Below are 22,898 nucleotides of genomic sequence, written 5' to 3' on the forward strand. Positions count from 1 at the left end.
ATAAGGGTTCCCATTTTAGATCATTTAAAAGAGATTTATATGAAGTTCAATGCAAGCCTCCTGTACATAACAATGCTACTCCGCGTTGGACATTTTCCAATGAGATGGATATTAAAAAGTTGTTGTTGTTAAACAGGCAATCTTCATATTCAATAGAAGACCTCATCAAGCCAAAGTACAGTGTGATATACCCTTTCTAGTAAGTGTTCGCCTGGCTCGACCAATCATACTCAATGTCGTATTATTTTTGTTAACCATAGCTCTTACATGCTCATTCCATTTACCATTGTGTTGCAGAATAATTCCGCAATGTTAATATGACGGAACGCTCTTCACATCTACGCCATCTAAATGCAACCTCAGATGTAAGGGATTATTTTTCAATAATATAAAGAGATAAACAGTTTTACTATCATTAAACGACACAAGCGATTGACTAGTTCATTTGGATAGACGTTCAAGATCTCGATTAAATTAAGCCTCAGATGTTGCTAAATCTAAAATTTCTTCAGACAAGGATGTGTCATTTGCAAATATGTTAATATTACATTCAACATTCAAACTAATATCATTGACAAAAATTAAGAAGAGAAGTGGACCCAATACAGAGCCTTGTGGGACACCAGCATATACTGGATAAGTTTTGGACTCAGTGCTGTTAAGGCAAACCTTAATTTTTCTGTCACACAAATAATCTTTTAAACACGCAAGTTGAGGGTTTTCAATTCCCAACTGCTCTAACTTAAACAGGACACCGTCATGCCAGATCTTAGCAAACGCCTTACGGACATCTAAAAAATAGTAAACAGGCGTCATTTCCAAGGCAAAACAATCAGCATGGTTTGGTGTACGCATGGTGTGGTTTATACCATCAGTACCTGAGGTTTTCCGTGTATTCAGAGTTTCAAGAAAATGTTTAATCTCATTTTCACAGGATTGTATACAACTAAGACGTGATTCTGTAACATACGTAAAAGGTGGTAAGACAGGAACTGTGTGGTTAGGGGCCGACTAAGATGCGAAAAATTTACAGAATTCATTCGCGTTTTCAATGTCATTTGACACGTTTTTGCCATTGACAGCGAGAAGAGGAACAGGCGGTTTTGCTTTCGATCGTACTAGAGATTTCATTATTGACAGTATGTTTTTGTGTTCAGTTGGGGGTTGCAGAGTTTACCTTTTAAATGTGTGGAATAATGCAGTATTGGTTGGCGTTTATCATTATTGGCCTTCTTTCTAGATATGTCATATCGAAACTTAACTCCATCGGACTTAGTCTGTTTGTATTTTTTAAAACGATTCCTCACTCGTATCTTGTACCGAATATCGTTGGTCATCCAAGGCTTGTCACGTGGTCTAATAGTGACTTTCTTATTCGGAATACATTCACTGTAACATGACAAAAACAAATTATTCCAGACAAATAATTTGTCACTATCATGGGAGAAAATATCAAATTGTGCAACAAAGAGAAGATTGCGCACACGATTCCAATCGGCATATTTGAAGTCCCACACATGTCTTACAGAACCCTTTGCTTCATGGTTACATAAGATGTTTATAGATCAATAAATAGTACAATGGTCGAGATTAGAAGTTGGTGAAGCAACTCCGTATTCAATTACATAACGAGTACAATCCGTTATAATTAAGTCCAATACAGAAACAGGATCATTAGTACATCGAGTAGGTTTATTACTTAGTTGAAAAAGATATTTCCCTGCTACCTTATCACAAAGGCTCATTTTCAATTCGCTCATATCGTGGTATTTTTCCCAGTGTAGACATCTATCATTAAAATCATCCATTATTAACATGGCATTGGGATTTTCTGTTAACACCGAAGTTAAATTTTCCTCCAGATTACTTAAAAAATACTCACTTAATTTAACGGGTTGGTTAGGTGGGCGGTAACATGATGCAAGCAGTACCCTTTTGTTAATCCGTTCCACCATTATCCATAATATCTCATTGCCATTCTCTAAATCCTAAAGTCTACTAACATGAACAGATTCCTTCTAATGAATTTCCACCCCTCCTCCGTATCTGTCTCTGTCCTTTCTTTCTATACCATACCCATCTAGATTAACAGTATCATCAGGAATATCACCACTGTGCTAGGTTTCTCTCACACATATAACATCATAATTATATTCCTTTGACAATACAGTGGATATTTCATCTAACTTAAAATAAGACGACAGCTGATCATCACCTTGAGCCAATAATTTCCTGGCATTGAAATGACAACAAGATAAATTGTGCTGATTTGGTTTCTATGTACATCACCACACCTCATTAAGATTGCCATATGTATAACTAATGAGTAATGCAGATTGCATAATGTACTGAGAACAGAAAAAATAAATATACCAGTGAGGGATTCAATTTCCATGAATATATATCGCAAGTCTTTAAATAATGTAAATAATTTTTCACATAATGAACTTTTTGAAGATTATTAAATGTAACAATTAAATTAAATTGTTAACTGTTGATCCAAAATACCATTATTTCTTGAAATTAACCGAAATAATCCAGCTGATTGTTAAATCTGAAGTAACACAAAATAAAAAACATATACACAGGATGAGTTAGGTGAATGCCTAAAGTATGGCATAACAAAGGGAGGGTTAATTTACTATGAAGATTTAAAATTAAACACAAATAAAACAACGGATTGAATAAGGCCATCAATTCCTGCAGAGAGAATCTAGAGAGAAGAAATTTATCTTCATCCAAAGTTGATAAAAAGAGATTGATAAATCTGACGCTGACATGCGCTGATACAGGATAGAACAGCAATCACAAAATTTATGAAGCTCAGTGATTATTACACAGCAATTAAACCCGATCGAACCACGGTAAATCATGGTTACTGTTCACTCGTCTGTATCATGTAATGTCCGGGAAACGTTAAAAAAGAGCTATACGAGCATGTAGTTTACCATATCTAAGCAGGCTAAACATAAACATGTATAGTCGCTTGTAGTAAGGTGTCTATTTAGGCATTACGTTTGACAGGGAGATTCGCATTCACTAAGTAATATACTGCTCGACTATATCGTATACACAGTATTATTCGCATCAAATGGACATTTCGCGTAAGGTTATTTCGAAACACTTCAGTTATATGACTTCAAAATGCTGCCTTTTAACATCTGATAGATCTTAAAGATATTTTTTTTTCCAAATGATGACTTGTTTCATATATCATGCACATGTACCATTAAGTTTTTAAAATATACATTTTTAAATTTTAACAGCTGCTCATGATTTTCTTTGGCTTTATATATCCTCTTCTTTTTCGTCATGTCCAGATGTTTGATTCTATTTTTTTTTCTATTCGTTAACGTAGTGCTGCCCAGGTTTAGTTGAAATGTTTGTTTCTTCTATATATGGCTTAAAACCATCCGAACCGATTTATTTACATCTTTGCCTGTATTTTGAGCGTTTGAAATGTATTTTTGCTTGCATTTCACTTTTCTTTAATTATATAACCTTAGCTATCGGATTGACTGTTTGTCTCACCAACAATTAAATACGCGTTGATTTTGAATTCAAAATATACACCTGTTATTCTTAGCATAATAACAAGGAACACTTTCCGTATCCTGTGAAAAGAAATTAAATTTTGTGTTATAATTTAAACGATGTTTGTAAGCTCGCACTTACAAAGCCAGCTTCGTCCATCGGTGCCAGAGACCCGGTCCTAACTCAAAGCAGGCTAACGCCGCGGAATTTACCTCACTCAGATAACCGAAGCCAAAGTGCAATTTTCATTTTGCCCAGACTCTTCCGGTTGGGTGTAAGCATCCGTGAAATGTGCAGCCTGTCTTCTCTCGTGCCCTTTGGGCGGGAATTCCAATGGGGCAGAACTGGAAATATGTCACCATAGAGCCCGGTGTTTCGTCATGAAGACAATATCGCAATAATTACAACTCCTTGAAAATGAATATATCATTACTTTTAAATGTCTAAAGCGTGGAATCAACTTATCAGTATCCTGTACAAGACTTTTTTTTATCAAGAATGAATGTAGCAACATTTTTTTTCAGTGTTATTATAAAGTCTCGGACTATTCAGTACGGTGAGAACCGTTTGCCTGTCTACTAAATTTTAAAAACTAAATGACAAATTACTGCCATCCATGCAATATATGTGGCGTTACCATTTCACGCATGGGTGTTCTCGCGGCCAGTTTCGTAAAATAGTGAAGTGGCGAGGCAACACCCTGAAAGGACCTGGTTGTGTAAGTCGGAGAATCCAAAAGAAAGTGGAAATTTAAAAAAAGGAAAAAAAAAAATACTAGCACAATTCTGTATATTTCCGAATGAAAAGTAAAAAAAAAATTGCCCGAAAAAATATTAAAATAACATTATATAACCATATCCTATGCTTCGTAATAACCCACCAAAAGTGCATTCTTGATCAAAAATGTTGGTTTGTAGTTCAAAAGAGGCACTGTGATTTTAACTTATTATACGATGATCGTGTTTAACCAGAAAACTCTTGTAAGCGTGCTGTTTAACTTTGATTTTAGTTACGTCTGTCTTCATAAATAAAACATCGACTTTAACCTGCTTTGTTACGTTGTGGCAAGTTAAAAACCCGCATTTCTGACTAATGTTTATTTTATGGAGTCCTACATAGTAGAGTGAGCTAATGAAGTCACTCTGAAAAATAGGTCACATTTGGGAAAGAGTTTGTATCTTATTGAATTTTTTTTCTTTATCTGGAAACATACTTCTGTGTAAGAAAACATGTAGGCCAACTTGTATTAAAAAAGTGTTTAAAAGTAGATTTAATCGTGGATTAGAATTTATAATTGTCAATGTATGGTATTATGTAACACGTGACAATTCTATTTACTGATTAATTTATATGATTGGTGTTTTACGCCGTACTCAAGAATATTTCTCTTATACGACGACCGCCAGCATTATGGTGGGAAAAAACCGGGCAGAGCTCGGGGGAAATCCACCACCATTGGCAAGTTGCTGCGGACCTTCCTATGTACGGCCCGAGAGGAAGCCAGCATGACAGTTCTGAGCTTTGCTGGGTAGAGCTTAAGGTGTACAGACGGCTTAATTCGCCTTCAACATGGCATCTATCGAGTTGTAGTAATGTTGAGTGTGTTTCATAATAGTCATATTTCATCTGATAAAATGTGGACCCACAGCACTCAGTGGCCTGCGTTATGTAGAGCGAAACGAGCGGAGCTGTTGTTTAGCGTCGTACGTTGTATAGATGTATAGTAGCGGAACAGACAGATATGTCCTCGCAGAATCTTCAAGGCGGCGAACGAGGCGATTTATATATATATATATATATATATATATATATATATCATTGAGTAAGGCGTTACGCACCAACTTAGCAACAAATAAATGACATCACTTTACCCTATAAGTTATCCAGTATCCACAAATAAATAAAACTCCATTAATCGATAAACACTCTCTTCAAACTGCATTTAACTTCACTCGATATGTTGTAAAATAATAAACAAGAATTCCTTCTAGCACGTCACAAACATTACAACCACTCAGTGAACAAGCTTCAAAAGTATACATAGGCTAGGTTATCTGCCCCTGTCTGTTTTCGGTCCGTCTGTTTTCGGTCCGCGCGGGCTGCACGTTGGACACCCGGAAAGATGGAGGGTGACAGTCACGATGGCTCTGGCACGTTGCTTCTGTAATATCAAGTAAATAAATAAATAAATAAATAAATAAATAAATAAAAAAAGAAAATAAATAAATAAAAAAAAAGAAAATAAATAAATATAATTATAAAAGAAAAACACAAATGGCAGTACAAAACATTGCTTTGTTAATCCAGGATTTTACAGTCGTATAGCAACGCTTAATTAAATTAAAGCTCTGGCATTCCTATGTTTCGTTCCATAAAATTCAGAGGAAGTAACTCATTACACAATAATAATAATACACCCCCAGATTTATTCCCCTTGTTAAAACTGTCCTAAAATGTTTCGCTCCACACAAAACATGTTTGAGCCTTGTCTCCAATGCTTTAAGATTCAAACCACATAGCAAAACAATTGGGAACCAAGAGAATGGCTAGAATATTATATCCAAATATTCCCTTCATGCTAACCGCCAAGCGAGGAAGTTACAACTCCCTCTTTAAGTTCGAGAACTGTCTGTCTGGGCGATCCCAATCAGTTCACTTTGAGGGAAATATCTCAAAAGACCGAAAGGTAAATTGTGGTTTTCCCCAGGGCTCCATTCTCGGTCCTATATTATTTTTATTGTACAATAATGACATCACAGCATCATTAGGTACTCCGAATTCTACATTATTTGATGATGCGCCTACAAGCGCCGAGGCTGTATCCACGATGTCTGCAGACTTGCAAAAAATTTCCGATTGGCTGACAGCTAACCGCCTATCCCTTAATATTAGTAAAACAAAATGCATGCACATAAATGTATAAAAAATAAGGCACTTCCGCCACCGTTATATTTGTATGGCGTTGTAATGGCCAGCCTTCAAGAACACAAGGGAGTTTATTTTAATCCAAGGCTGTCTTGGACATCTCACATTAACTTCAACGTTCACAATTTCCCAACCAGTTCCTATTCTTTCAATCTCCATGTACCTTTTCTAACCTCAAGTCTATCCACACATTTCATCAGATCATCAGCCCCAAGGGAGTGGAATAGGCTTCCTCCAAACCTCAAAGTAATCAATGTCACGTCTTTATTCGAATCCGGGTTAACATATTTTTTAATTAACAATATTTGTCCCACATTAGTCATACAGTCTACGAGACTGAAGGTGTCACACAAAATATTATTCACACTATTGTATAGTTAACTTAGGTTTTTGTAGTGTTACATTTCTATGAGTCCCCACCCCCACACACACCCAAGTAAATTTGTTTTTTGTAATTATCGCTCCTCACCAAGCATGTATTGTTGTTATTTGTTAATAATGAGTCAGGGATAGAACAAGACCCTCGGGCTTTAATCCCGCCATTTACAAGATATGTAATTATACATATATTTACGTATGATGAATAAGCATTCAATTCAATTCAGTTTAATAATGTTATTAAATGTGGTGTTCATAGTAGCAGGCAAAGGTGGACGTTTAACACATTTCGTTCATATGGCTAGGGTGTGGGAAGTTATCTCCCTTGAATGTAGTATAAAGGACATTGCTACAGCTTGCCCCTTGCCAATTAAAGTCTAATTCTCGAATCCGTCTTTCACTGGTTCAGCTGCGTTTTCAAGGCAGGGAATTTCCAAGTTTTTCTGGTGGAGACCGGTGATTCTTCCATGCTCAAGTGTAAATAAATGTATTTTTTGGCTGGACATAAATAAATAAACTTTCGTAATTTAAACCTATAAAAATCAAGCAGTATGCCTATATTTATTTATTTTATTTCACTGATGTTTTACGCCGTATTCAAGAACGTTTCACTTATACGACGTCGGCCAGCAATATGATGGGAGGAAACCGGGCAGAGCCCTGGAGAAATCCACGACCACTGGCGGGTTGTAGCCGGACCTTCCCACTTACGACCGGAGAGGAAGCCAGCATGAGCTAGACTTGATCTCACAGCAGCCCCATTGGCGAGAGGCTCCTGGGTCATTACGCTGCGCTAGAGCGCTAACCAACTGAGCCAGGGAAGTCCCCTGTATGACTATACCTATATTGTATAGCATGAAACGATACACGTTTTCTACCATTTCCAGACTATGAGTAGGACTAGTTTACACACATGTATCAGTGCTTTGTGTTCGCTTCTTATAAGTGTTTGAAGTTTACAGAAAACCATTAAAGTCAAAAGTGTATAACAGGTATACGGGCTGTTTCACACTGTCCGAAGTGTCGAGTATATTTATTTATAGATGGAGAAGTACTGTAATCGCTATGTAAACTATAAATTTATGTAAAATGATGAATGCACGTGGTGTTTTAACTAATGTGCGGTTAGTATTTTGTGACTGTTGTGCTAACTGACAGGGCCTCAGCGGTGAAGAGTGCAAGGGAAGTAGACTTGTGTCGTGAGTAAATTTATACGTTTATGCTTTATGTTTATGTTTCGTTTGTGAGATATTCCTGAACTGATATTCCACTCTTTGTCGATATGTTTGTGCAGAGGAGCATAATCTGAAATATTGGTTATCTGTATGTTAGGTTCTATGATGTAACATGTGTACAGGCTGATTCATGTTGTTAAACGTACAATACATGGTCAATCACTAAATGTTCGGAGTAAGTTCTGTGTGTCAGATATGATATAACTTTGAGTGACGTCATACAACCTTGTCATAGGCTGACACAGGCGTCGCTAAGTTGGCCCAGTATGTGGCTACCTTGGAGAATCAGCAGCTAAATAGGAGAGTTTCTCAACATTTGCAGGAGCAACTAGATAAAGGAACACTTCCTCAAAGTAGGCTTATTTTCGTACCCATCGACAGGGAGTTTCCAAACTTTTGTGGGCCTCTCCAGTCTAAAAGTGATCCTGGAGTAGAGACATGGGTTAAGGGAGTGATGTGATGTTTATCAGCGAAATGTATCTCGAAGGAAGAACAGGTAGATTTTAATCTGAGTCATTTGGGTAGACAGGCAAAGGAAGAAATTCGCTACAGATCTAAGGAACAGCTCGAAGATCCAGACTGTTAGATTCTTAGATGTTGTAGTAGAATCGGGAAACAGTTCTACGTAGCAACACTCTAAAGGGATTTCTTTGATCGCCATCAAGGGGATAGAGAGAATTTCATGGACTATTCACACAGATGAAACTGTTTTACCCAGTCACAAGGGAAAACCCAAGATGACTTCCCGGCCCGGACAGAAAGCTAGCAGACCAGTTTAGTTGAAACGTACATGATCCAGCCTTGGGGCGTCATTTGAAAGGGGTGTTAAGTGATATAATTTATTTATGTATTTGATTGGTGTTTTACGCCGTACTCAAGAATATTTCACTTACACGACGGCGGCCAGCATTGTGGTGGGTGGAAACTGGGCAGTGCCCGGGGGGAAATCCACGACAATCCGTAGGCTGCTGGAAGACCTTTCCACTTACGGCCGGAGAGGAAGCCAGCATGAGCTGGGCTTGAACTCACAGCGACCACATTGGTGAAGTGTTAAGAGAAACTCCGTACTTGCCATTTCTTAACTCAAGATATGAGTCTATCAAATGGTTTGAAGAAGATGATTTTAAACAAGAAAAGATCTATTATCAGGGAAGCAGTTGCCGAAATAACGTCACTTATTTGCCAAAAGGTCAAGTTTCTTGGCCACAATCTCTGCAAATGTCATTGGTACCGATCCGGAGAAGATTTCTGCTGTTGCTAATTGGCCATTCCCGGTTGTGCCAAAGTCACTGCTCATCTCCATACATTAGTGGCAGATGACTTGAACGAAAATTTCAAACAGAGATTAGAATTAAAGAAAGCCTTCCTGTGGTTGAAGACCAAGCTTATAACAGCACCAGTGTTACGCTATGCAGACTTCAGCAAGCCTTTCAGTGTAGAAACAGACGCCAGTCTCCAGGTGCTCGGAGACGTCCTCTCACAAATCCAGAATTGAAAGCAAAGAGCCATTACATTCGCAAGTCTAGGTTCCTGACCTGCTGAAGGAAGCTTCAGCTCCATTAGACTTGAACTACTAGCACCAAAATGGGTAGTGTGCGAAAAGTTTAAGAATTACCTCATGGGTCAGTGTCTTAGGGTATACACTGGCAATAATGCTTTTAAGTGCTGGTCTACATGCTGTGTTGATGCCATTTAATAGAGGTGGACCTCGCAGTGGGCACTCTTCAACTTCAAAGTGACTAACTCGTCTGGGAAATCAAACCATCATACAAACAGCTTTTCTAGACAACGAGGAGTCAGACGACGAAGTCGAAGTCCAGGCTATTTTTTTTATCCGTTACCTGTTGTTCCCCGCTTCCTGCAGATCTCCACGTCGCGATCGCTGAAGACGTACAGTCGTTCAGAGAGTACACGGCTAAATGCAATGTGGTAGAAACACCTCCAGCACTCACCAGACCTGCGGTCGTAAACAAGCAGAAACGCGAGCAGGAATGAAGTAAGTCCCTCGCTGCTGGACGAGCGGATGCAAACCAAACAAGGAGGAACTCTCCAGGGAATCCGAAGACGTACTCACAGCTCTACGCCAATAAGATTGATTTTAACTAGCGGACAATGGAGTACTGTCTAGAAGAACAACCGCTCCACAGGGGCAAAAATGCAAACATTTCTGTCTTCCAATATACGAGCCGATGTTCTAAAGGGACTGCTCGACCAAGCATGGCATCGGCGAGTTGAGCGTACCCTTTCAATGGCCAAATATCATGTTTACTGGCCCGGATTGCATGCAGTAGTAGATCAATAATGTTAATTTTTTGAGCTAAGATTTTTTTTGCAAAGTTACCCCAACCAGTTGTCTGAGTGGCACGTAAAGTACTTCAAGCTAATCGTCCACTAGAGATCTTAGCAATGGACCACACTGTTATGTGAGGTAGCTCTGATGGAACAAAGAATGTACGTGCACTAAATGACGTGTTCACAAAGTACACGATCGCCAGACCAGACAGCTAAGTCAGCAGCAAGAGAGTGGTTTTTAAAGTATGGGACACCCTTTCCTTACACTCTGAAAAACGACAATGTTTTGAAGGCAATCTAAAAGCTGAACTGTGCAAGAAGTAAGACGTTGCAAGGGAGGCACAAGCCTTTAGCATCCCCAGGGCAACGGGCAATGCGAACTACAACCGCACAATGCATGTTCCCAGAGAAAAAGACACGTTGTGAGGAACATCTGCCGGAAGTGGTGTATATTTACAATGCTACACCGCATAGTGCCACTGGATTTGCACCCTATTACCTCCTGCACGTTTGCCAGTAGACTTGGAAGAACATCACAGGCGCATGAGAGTAGCTTGGACAAAAAAAACAGTGGAGCAAATTTAAATCAGAACTGATCGACAAAAGAAAAATCCAAGGAAGTGAAAAACGTTAGTACCTGTTAGTACTTGACCAGAAAGTGTCGATTTGAAACAGACATGTGAGAGGACGAAGTAAAATTGATGATAAGTACAAAGGTTTCATTTTCCAAGTCGTCGACATTCCAGCGGATAGTCCAACAGCTAGAGTTGAACTATGGGATGGATCTGGCTCAGTGAAGTTCCGACATCGATCCGAGATACGACTTCGTCCACCTTCCACAGCTTCCCCAACAAACATGGATCTGCTTTCCGAAATCAGCAAGTCTAATTATACACCTGCATCATACACTGAGGAAGAAGACTTGTCCTTAGATGACATGGTGGTGGTTCAGAAACTGTCGCAACGCCTAATTCCAGTTGAAGAAAAGGACACCCAACCGCAACGTCGAAGTACCCAGAACACAGAAGGACAGCATTCAAGCGTTCTTGACGAACAGCGATCTGTTCTCAAGCGTAACATCAACACCAATACCAAATCCAAAGCTCAGGTCTTTGACGACCGAAACTAAACTATCCTTGATTTGGCTTCACGAGTGGTGCAAGAGGCCTGGAAACCCATTCTACGGAGCAATCACCAGTGTATTTCTGAATAATACGACGTTCGATGTAAGATGGAATTTACAATTTATTTGTTTTTTTCATTTTGTTGTATTTTATTTGTAAGGTTGTTGAGACAGCAGGGGCGAATGTGGGCGATAGTCACCATTTTTCTTATGTCTATTTAAACTTGACTGTTATTTCCTATGTACAAGTAATTAAAGCTGTGAAGAGTACTCTTGTTCAGAGTAAGGTCACAAAAGGTCAGACGACCACGCGGCTTGTAAGGAATACGACAGCCGAACACTTCCACGAGTTCGACTCAGCGTTTATTGTGTAAATCTCAGTGTGTTAGCCAATAGGCATGTGTACTTTACTGCTTTATGTTGTAAAGCATTAGCAGATATGATAAAAATAGTTGGTCCCTTAACTGTTTTTCTTGCCTATTCCATACTACTCAGATTCACGCAACTTTCTCGAAGGAAAGACGAACTCGTACATTTACCGTCCTACTTAAGGATACATGTTACATATAAACTGGTGTTCTCATCTGTTGTCATTTGTTTCTTTACTTTACTGCTGTTGTATTATCTATTTTGATACGTTGATTCCTTGTGATACTCCCCTTGTATTTACCTTCATTAAATGTTAAATCTCAGTTATTTTACTACAGTTTGATACATACTTTTCCTACGATTATTACGGAAGGACCAGGGAAATTTAGAGCTGGTATAGCCTTTTATCTGTTTCTGCTGTCCGGTGATTTGAAGGTATGCCAGTTGACCATTTTTTTTAAGGTTATGCTATTAGATAGTGGTGATCTACTACACACAGCTATGTAGGTATTGTGACTGTGAACTGTATTACGTTTGTCATATAAGAATACAATGTCTATATGTTCTCCTATGTTGAATAGTATTTAACATAGAAAGTCTCTGGAAAGTCTCGCTACTGTAGCGAACTGAGTTTTCGCCCCTTACATGCGTTAAAGATGTTTAACATCACCTATGGCGAAAATAAAACTTTCTCAGGAATACTGTGCTGTTTTCTTTATTAGTGGTTACTCTACTGGTATTTCATGTTTACGGGAGTAGATAGCGGGACAATGAGCGGGTCAGATGGTCAGTCTTGGAGGTAGGAAACTGACACGGTTATTCTTCGCTATCCCTGACAAACCCGGAGCGAGAGTGCAATTAGATCAGGGATGATTTTTATGCACGTTAGTAAATACAGTGGAGCCCTTGCCCTCACATGTAGAGAAGGGACGCAATTCACCGCATGATCTGTTCAAGTTTGCCGTGGATACACTTGGCATACCAAACCCAATCTCACACAAAGTGCGGATCACTTGCGGTCGGTCATCGGTTCAACACCGACATTCAGTGAGCTACGTGCAACACTGGTTCTTTCCAACTCACCCGTATACAGACTCGGCAGGATATAATATTATATCCTGTACGGGTCTGACTGTATATGAACTGCGGCTGTATATATTACATACGGGCGACAACTATGATATCTTCGACTGTCACCAGTCGGGTTATATAGTCTGTCATGGGCCGCTTAGGCTGCTTTGACGTGCATAGCTGCCGTTCCGCTGGGAGGAACCAGGGCCGCTGTGAACGTGGGTATCAACCCAGGGAACGCGCCATAGAAACCTGAGGCCCAGAGTTGCTGTGTTAGCTGTGCACGTACGGGGAAAAGGAGTCGGTGTGACTACCGGGCGTGGTGGACAAACTAAATGGAATGCTGTGGGGGTGTGCGGTACTACTACAGCTGGAACGAACCCAGAGGCGTAAGGCGGGGCTGCAGTACTGTGTAACACTGAGAATAGGGGAATAAATGTTAAATCAAAGCATTAACCAGAGCTTAGAGTAGGGATTCTTCTTCAGTGTTCACACGCGGAAATAGTTTGTGTGCATTTTGAATAAACCACCCTGATTTGTTCTTTTAACATTTTTATTGCGTTACAGTTGGTCATTTCAGCGTTCTCCCCCTACCCTCTTGATCACACCAGGTCTGGTTGAATTAAGATTCCGTGGTAGCTAGGCCCGTGCCTAGGGCGGCCAGTTGCGGAGAAGGTACGCTGGTTCTTTGTAGCATTAAACGCAGTGCATAATTGTCATTGTTTCAGGGAGCAGCCATCCGCTTTGTCAGTTCCTAGACTCCTCATGTGCAACACTTAGATGGTCCGTTGTACAACAGCTACTGTAAATCCCAGCAAAGAACTACATGTAGTAGCTAGAAGCTTGGACTTAGTGACCTCATTCCTAATACTTCCTATTGACTTACACGTGACCTGAGCCGTGTCCAGCAGAGCGCCCAGAACAAGATTACTTTGTTGTGAAGGAGCGGGCAATATTTACCAAGGTTAATGGTGAGTGCCAATGGAAATGTGTCCCAATAAACAGGCATCTATTCCTATCAATATTCCGAGCAGAAATTAAAATACAAAAAATCGAAACGAGTCAAGTTTCAGGTGCATTAAACGATAAATGTTATGTTTCGTTTTAATGTGATTGTATTGTATTGTTTCATGCGATGAAAACTTGCCGTTTTGAGTATTTCTAGACCAGCGTCATCTAATAAATTACAATGAAAATCACTACATTTTGTTTTCTTTTACCTAATTCTGCTGAAGACATCGTGCTTGAGGGCGTGTAATTCGCTACTATTTAAGCATTTACAGTTATTCTAAACAGTTTAGAATAAAATCCTACCTGTGATAAATTGACAAGAAGCTATAATTCATTTGTTTATTTATTTATTTGATTGGTGTTTTACGCCGTACTCAAGAATATTTCACTTATACGACGGCGGCCAGCATTAAGGTGGGAGGAAACCGGGCAGAGCCCGGGGAAAACCCACGACCATCCGCAGTTTGCTGAGAGACCTTCCTACGTACGGGGCTATATTTCACCCGTGACGTTTGACCATACGCCATGCAACTACCACACTGTTGTCGCTGATCTGTTCTACTCTGTCTTCAATTATACTGATAGGCACAACAGTTATCCAACAGCAATGTCTACACATTTGAATAACACCGAATAAAACATTGAATTCATAGTGGATGATTACTGTTCATATTGTTTAACTCTAAGTGACTAGAAAATATCTGGCTAAACTTTTATCTCGGCTAGACGAATTGAACGAGGTAATACGACAAATTGCACTGTACACGAACGAATGCGGCTGAGGAGCTTTCAAATTATGGGATCGTGGCGGATTTTGTTTCTTGACGGTTGAGACGGGGTGACCGGTTCAGTGTTCTAAGGGGTAGTTTTCTGGTGTAATATCAATGACCTGAAATGTCACAGTCATGTACTTGTTCGTTCGAAAGAAAGATCCTTATGGTCTCACGAACGGTACGCACTATAATACAGAGGATGTCGTTATCAAACACAGTGAGGCAAACTACATTGATCGTACTTGATCAGTGCAAACAGGCCTACGCCGTTCTCCCGTCTAGTAACCCGCGTCCTATTTTTTAGGGCTGGGAACGCTTAACCCATATGTTAACCCATAGGCCTCCTAAAGGTTTTTCAGTGTGCAGCTTTTCTGGTGTGCATTCAGGAGATATCACATGAGTCTGACATAGTGTGTTTACACAGTACGGTTTGTTAGGGCGCGTGACTGAGCGTGGAAATCTCCCAGACTTGTGTCATCATTCAGTGAATGGCTGCGCTGAGGATATATAGAGAGCTCCAGGGTAACCGGCCGGCTATCGACCTCAGCTGACTTATATACAGCGCGACCACAAGAGCAAGGTTATCACAGGACGTCCCGTTCACCGGTAGGTACATGTATGCAGGGTTGAATATATAGTAGTAGTAATTACATGAAGGCTTGGAGGCCTACCTGTACACAGCGTATATAAGATGAAGTTTGTACTGAAATTACTCAACTGTATTTTGTGTATGTGTCAGCATTGTGCTGTAGACTTGGTAACTATACTCTGTTTCTTTTGGAGAGTCGCCTCTTTTCGGCTGCCTGAAAAACCAGACATAATCGCTACCCAAGTTGCCTGCATTCGGTGCCATGTAACAACCCAAGCCCTAGACATTCATAGGTACCAAAGACCAACAGTATGTGCATATTGTCTTCATCGGCAATACACACCCATTGTCAAAATCGGCAATATACGCACATTGTCTCGATCTACAATTTTAGCACATTGTCTAGATCGACAATATACGCACATTGTCTAGATCGGCAATAGACGCACACTGTCCAGATCGGCAATAGACGCACACTGTCTAGATCGGCTATATACTCACGCTGTCTAGATCCACAGTATACGCTCATTGTCTAGATCGGCAATAGACGCACACTGTCTAGATCGGCTATATACGCACATTGTCAAAATCAGCAATATACGCACATTGTCTAGACTGGCAATTTTCGTACATTGTCTAGATCGGCAATTTTCGCACATTGTCTAGACGCCAATATTAGCACGTTGTCTAGATCAGCTATGTACGTACACTGTCTAGATCGGCAATATACACACATTGTCCAGATAGGCAGTATGCGCACATTATCTAGATTGGCAGTATACGCATACAATGTACTTCTACTCTGCTCCGTGGACAGTCGGGAGTCAAATCTTCAATGAATGGAAAGTTTTCAATTTATCAAAGATCAAGAGAATTTAAAAAAGCAAATTTATTCTTTGTAGTTCTCATCTGTTACAAATACACTGTTTTAATAAGAACACGTGATGAAGTTTGCTTGATTTCTAATTTCAATTATTTGTTGTTTTTTCAGAAAAGCCAAGATGCCAAAATATAAGCTGACCTACTTTAACTTCAAAGCAAAAGGGGAGATAATCCGCCTTCTGTTCAAAGTGGCTGGTGTGCCTTTTGAAGACTTTCGAATTGAGGTAGGGGCTGATCTCAAACCTCCAGAGGATTGGCTCAAGTTAAAGCCAAGTAAGTGAGAAATTTTCAAAGAAACACTAATAAATACTAAACGAGAATATTAAACGAAAATATTACGTGAGAATCGTTTTTTTTTTGTTTTTCTTTCCGCCCACGGTCCTTTAACACTTTTCAGATATCGTGGATGGTTAGGAGGCAGTGTGCCGATAATTGGTGACCGGATAAGAATGGCCTACGGTTTACATGTGTGAAAATATGATCTGACTGTTGGCCTCCTCTCTAGGCTTATGTTCATGTAACAATGAATATTTCGTCTTTTTTTACACCGAATGCATGATTTACACTAAGTAACGAGATATAGTGTGGTCTGAGTAATGAATAAGTACGTGGTATCGCACAGTTACGTTTAACATGCGATATGTTAAGGGTCCACCAAGTACGAGGTAAAATTTTTGAAGTTCGACCGTACGTTAGGTCATGCTTTTCACTTCTCAGTTCTTAAAAGCTCCCCGAGGGTAATAATGACCACAATATGAAGAATTCCTGAGGGTTATCAGACAATTGCACTGCATCGGAAATTTTGCAGCTCTGAATCCATTTGACACCGTCAGTGCTTTATGACAGTTGGTGGATGGCCTGGTTTTCTCTCTGTTCCCCCTTACAATAAATTTGACCGACGTCATTTGAGTCTAAGGCCTCTTAGTATGCTTGACGTTACGCAGGAATTTTCAGATCTCTCTCCACAATTTTACAGGTTTCTTCTAACTCATAATTGAATTCGGCAGGCGTGTTATTCTGATGCCTGAATTACGTTAGTGTAAATCGGATTTCACCAATGTAACGCCAGTGATGCTAAAGGATAACGAAGCTTTTCAGTACCCGGTCTATACAGCATAATGGGCGCCAAAACGTTGTCAACACTTGGGACATTACACACGTGCTATTATAATATTGGGGGTATTATATCGTAATTAGACAGTTTGTCAATGAGACATCTCATGAAAAGAAACGATATTCAGACAACTACGTTTAGTTTTTTCACGAGGTGTTTAAATTTGCTATTGAAGCATTTATATGAACAGTTATAAAACTCTAAATCAAGTAAGCTGACAGGAGACCGTACTTCACCGGTTACACATAACCATTTGCCATCTATTATGCTGTAATCGCTCCTTTATTGCTACTCTCGAAACCGCAGTCCTGTATATCATATTTAATCAGTCGAATGTGTATATGTAAATACCTACTTACTGACACGTCCTCTCCGACCGTAAGTGGGAAGGTCTGTCAGCAACCTCCGGATGGTCGTGGGTTTCCCCCGGGCTCTGCCCGGTTTCCACCAACCATAATGCTGGCAGCCGTCGTGTAAGTGAAATATTCTTGTGTACGGCGTAAAACACCAATTAAATAAATAAATAAATAAACAAGTAAACTTACTGACAAGTTTGAATGTCAACTTCGACATGCTCACTAAAGGGAACACGGTATTTGTGAGGTATTTGTCAGCTTTGACGATTACCATCACACGTGATGAACAACCAGTGTGCATCTCTCATCAACGTACATTCCCCGGTTTACTACCACCATAATGACGTCTACCTTTTAAGTGTAGTTTTCTTGAATTGGGGCGAAAAATATGGACCACATCAAAAAATATAAATATTAATCAAAGATTTATTTTCAGTTATACTGTGGTATTTTCGAGGACCATTTCAACAGGATCCCAGATGTTCCCTGTATGTATCTTTTGATAACATCAATATATAAACCGTCTTTTCAGAGATGCCGTTCGGTCAGATTCCCCTTCTGGAGGTAGACGGTAAGGAACTGGTTCAGACGATTGCCATCAAAATGTACCTGGCACGAGAATTCGGTAAGTCAGTTTGGAACCTGGAAGCCCCCGCGTGGATTTACAGATGCTGTCACCTATTATCCTCAAGAGAACAATTAGCAAGCATTTAATCAAACAGCTGCCCATTTCCATGTTTGGCACTGAAAACAAGACGGTAGTTCAAGTATGCTTGTCGGTTCAAACCTCTGGTGACTAACCTGTGTCATCGGCATAGCATTTGAGTCAAACAGCACCATATACATTGATGCATTGTGAAGATTGTGAAGCTTTACTTACCAACGTTACACCCCGGATCAAGGAAACAAAAAAAAAAGAAAAAGAAAAAAAAAGGTAATAAGGAACTAACACACCAACAATAGTAATGCTAACCTAATAGCAACCGTGCTAACAATGCATTTGGGAATTGTCCATATTGTCAAAAAATACCCTTTCCTAGAGGGAGAGAGTCGTTAAAGATTTTAAAATCGTCTTAGCTGCATTCCAATCTCCAACAGGAAAGGCCTATTAAAGAATGCATCAAACGTGATTGTAAAATTTATCGGTAAAATAATCACTTGACGATTAAGTAAACGGTAAACACAATTACCACGAATGTCCTTACGAACTGTGGAAACAAATGGCATGTACGTAAATACATTGTCTACATTTCACCTTACAGGCATGGCGGGGGAGTCCTCGTTTGACCAGGCCAAGGCCCTCATGTGGCTGGAAGCTGGTGATGATCTGTATAATCAGATGTCCGCCTGGGTAAAGGAGCAAAACCCGGACAAGAAGGTAAGACTGACTGGACTTACATGTATCACCCATGATATACATTAAAACGATAGGGAGGTTTCGAGCTGGAACTCTTTTGTCGCCAGAGGTATCAAAAGCGAAAAATGTTAGGCAGGTATTTTTAGTCAGATATACAATGATGTGGGTGTCTCACATGTCTGAAAGAAGTTTCTCAGGAAGAAATTCAGAGTAAACTAACGGTGGAGAAAGCTGAGGAACTGAACGTTTATGAACCTGAGATGGTTCTCAAAGGAAAGAGGTGCTATTGGTGCATCTGGAACACGGTGAGACAAGTAGCCTATAAAATGTCAACAAAGGTTTCCTAACTTTTCTGACAAGTCACGTAATACAGTGGGACTGTTTACCTTTAATAACAAAACAGTTCGAATTCGAACCTATCGTACTGGCCCTATAGCAGTAAGCGATGCATGAATCGTGGACATGTGGCAGTGTAAGTTGGTACTATTTAAGGTTTTACATGGTCAAAAAAAGATAATCTAACTAAGTTGAATTGAGATGATACCATATTTCACTTGCTTTGTGTGGTATTTTGCCAACGACCACAGTGTCGTCGTTGCTATCCACAGTGTCGTCGATGCTCTCAACAGTGTCGTTTCTGCTGTCCACAGTGTCGTCGCTGCTCTCCACAGTGTCGTCGCTGCTCTAGTTTTACTCTCTGGTGTTATGCCATAGTCTTTTCAATTTGACGTCTGGGTTTATCTAACTATGAAAGGTGTTAAAAGACGGTGTACAAGTGTGGAAATATATGAAAATAAGCAAACATAATCCATTCCTAATTTACATGTATGTATCCGTGCATAACAATTAATAAATAGATAATTATACCAATGAATTAATGCCTCTTGATTTTAGGAAGAATTGAAGACCAACCTTAAGACGGTGACCCTGAAGTTCTTTTTGGAATACCTGCAGAAAACTCTCTCTGCCAACAAGAGTGGATATACCATTGGAGATAAGGTATCTAAATGGTGATTAGTGGCGACAGGCTCGTACATTTTAACTTGTTTTCATTTATTTATTAATTTCATTGGTGCATTACGCTGTACTCAAGAATATTTCACTTACACGGCGGCCAGCAATATAGTGGGAGAAAACCGGGCAGAGCCCGGGAGAAACCCACGATCATCCTGGCAGACCTTCTCACGTACGGCCGGAAAGGAAGCCTGCATCAGCTGGACTTGAACTCACAGCGACCGTATTGGTTAGAGGTCCCCGGGTCAGGCCGCAAAGCTAGCGCGCTAACTAACTGAGCCACGGAGGCCTCCTTTAACTTGTTTTTCGTGATACATATGATAGTATATGTAAATATTTATTTAACCACAACTCCATGGTAACATTAGGTCTGATCGATTGGGACATTGAACTGTGTATTAAGGATAATTTTATACACACACAACTTGTGCATTCCGTTCTGGTGTTTTACTGAAATCATTCATTATTCCTGGTGAGTGTAATTGTTCCAGTTCCAGTGTAACAGTTAGCAAGAAATACACCATCACTGCTTAAATAAGTTGGTTCGTCAGGAAGCTGCCGAAGTGCGACGGTTTATTCTGGGCTCTTCCTCTTGCAGTTTCCTCCATTCCAAAACCTAACCGCTTTTGCATATTAGGGGAAAAGTCTTAAGTATCACATAATCTATAAATCAATCAATGACCTTTATCGCACTGAACAAGGGCCTATCGCCTTATCATTGATTTTCTGATAATGATAGCGTGAACTTCATACTCACATCGTTTGGAATAAGGGTCAGAGATAAAGCCACATTCTTGTAACAGCCCTTTCTCAGTTTGAATTTCCTTATTAGCTTTGTGTGCAACATGTGCGTTTTATTTAAGACCATATCAGTTTGACACAGGGGCTTCCGCAACCGAGTAGTTCACATGTCAACGCGGAGAAATAAGCCAGAAATCTCTCACCAATGCGGTCGCTGTGAGTTAAAGTCCAGTTCATGCCGGCTTCCTCTGGGGATTTATGTGGGACCCGCGGATGATCGCGGGTCCCTCCGCGCCTCTCACAGCTCTGCCCGTTTTCTCCCGACCATAATGCTGGCCGCCACCATATAAGTGAAATATTTTTGGGTACGGCACAAATCACCAATCACCAAAAATAATGTTAAAATGTGACGACCACTCCAATACAAACAAAGCCAAACACAGATTTAACCCTGCTACTTGCACATGTAGTGGATGTTTACATGTGTGTCTTATGAATTCATTTATTTATTTATTTAATTGGTGTTTTCCGCCATACTCATGATATTTCACTCATATGACGGCGGCCAGTATCACGGTCGGAGAAAAGCATACAAAAGCAGGGACAGCCTAAGAACATCTTACACATCTGGGGGACCTTTCCACCTACGTCCGGAGAAGAAGCCAGCATGAGCCGGAATTGGACCCACAGCCTATCGTACAAATAATTTTGTACAATTGCCCATTGCTGGATTTGGTGTTTTGCTTGCAGCTGACAGTGGCGGACCTCTTAGCTTTCCAGTTACGAGACTGGTTAAGCATCGTGGGTGAGGACATGACCGCAGTGTATGACAGCTACAGCGATGTGCAGAAACTCTACGCCAAGATTGGAGCCATACCAGCCATTGCTGATTGGCTGAAGAAGAGACCCAAAACCGCGCTGTGATAGGTGATAAAGGGAGCGCATCCTCATTGTTCCAGTCATTGGGTTATCTCCCATTTCTCTATAGTTTACTTGGATTAAACATTGATGTACTGCTTGTTTTTCCAGAGTGTTGTACAGCATGAGTGGTCAGATCTAGAGTTTACATGTATATCGGCTTTATCATTATTCGGCCAACCTAAAACTGGCAACAGTTTGAATGGCTTTGAAGACGTCAATCTGGCATACCTCAAATATTTTTACAGGGATTCTTCTATATTTACATCTATGTTCTTCACAATTATATCATTAACCATCGAGATATCGATATAAAATTGTATGTACATGTATTTTGACATAAATTTTGATACGAAAACAAACTGACGTTGTTATTCTCTCGGGCTTAAAATTCGCCTATTTTTTAAGAGCCATAAGCGTTAAGCGTTAAATTGCCTAGGTTCTAAACTGAGGTACAAATGTAGATCGCCAGATGTCATTCTGTACTTCTATATGAATATCATAAACGGGAGAAACAATATATAAGTCGCAGGGGGAGGTAGCCCCGTGAGTTGACATGAATGTCAGATTTGTCTCCCTTTGTAGGCTTGACACTAGAACTAACTGATATGTACATGTAAGCGATTGTTTGAAACACTTATGCCGTGATGCTGTTATTTTTTCTATTCTGTTTGTTTATTTCTATACATATTTTGAAGCTGCAAATCTCAAATTGTTATATTTTAGTGATATTTTGGAAAAATAAATAGAACGAATACGTATCTAATGCGGAATATTTGATTTTCTATGAACTGATGTTAGATTTTATATCACAGGTCGACAGAGAATGTATACTATTATTGCTGTGACTTTAATAAACGATGTAAAGACATCGGATTTGTGTAATCACAGACAGCGGGTTGTTCGATATCAATGACAAATTCCAACGATTTACACAATAAAACTCTCTTGCATACGTCTCATTGTTTTTTATCTGATTTGCCCATCGTTTTTATTACTCTGTAAAACTTAATAGGATATTTTAACCAGAAGACGACAAAAACCTATCCAGTGCCATAGGATTAGCGCATATTATCGCCTACACCATTACAGAAAATGTCGATGTGGTCTTACGAGCAGGACCGTCTTTAAGTGAATGTCCTGTGTCAGAAGAGAAGAAATTGACCAATCGACAGGGACCACCTTTCATCGCTAAATGCCTCTTCCACGTAAAATG

General features: G+C 39.9%; 1 protein-coding gene across 1 annotated transcript; it reads left to right on the forward strand.

The window, feature by feature from the left end:
• The first annotated feature begins 15,110 nt into the window (after positions 1-15,110).
• LOC135462887 (glutathione S-transferase 1-like) lies at positions 15,111-22,637 on the forward strand. The gene is made up of 6 exons (XM_064740184.1): positions 15,111-15,317; positions 16,292-16,455; positions 18,185-18,277; positions 18,915-19,030; positions 19,904-20,008; positions 21,515-22,637. Exons 2-6 carry the CDS (start codon positions 16,302-16,304, stop codon positions 21,686-21,688), a joined length of 642 nt encoding a protein of 213 aa, XP_064596254.1. The 5' UTR covers positions 15,111-15,317; positions 16,292-16,301; the 3' UTR covers positions 21,689-22,637.
• The last annotated feature ends 261 nt before the right edge of the window (positions 22,638-22,898 follow it).

Source organism: Liolophura sinensis, chromosome 2, assembly GCF_032854445.1.
Source record: "Liolophura sinensis isolate JHLJ2023 chromosome 2, CUHK_Ljap_v2, whole genome shotgun sequence".
Classification (NCBI taxonomy): Eukaryota; Metazoa; Mollusca; class Polyplacophora; order Chitonida; family Chitonidae; genus Liolophura; species Liolophura sinensis.

Excerpts from the sequence above, each read along its gene's own strand:
- LOC135462887 (XM_064740184.1), top strand. The coding sequence starts at position 16,302 with ATGCCAAAATATAAGCTGACCTACTTTAACTTCAAAGCAAAAGGGGAG. Across the intron at positions 16,456-18,184 it reads TTGGCTCAAGTTAAAGCCAA|AGATGCCGTTCGGTCAGATT; the intron begins GTAAGTGAGAAA and ends CCGTCTTTTCAG. Across the intron at positions 19,031-19,903 it reads AGCAAAACCCGGACAAGAAG|GAAGAATTGAAGACCAACCT; the intron begins GTAAGACTGACT and ends TCTTGATTTTAG.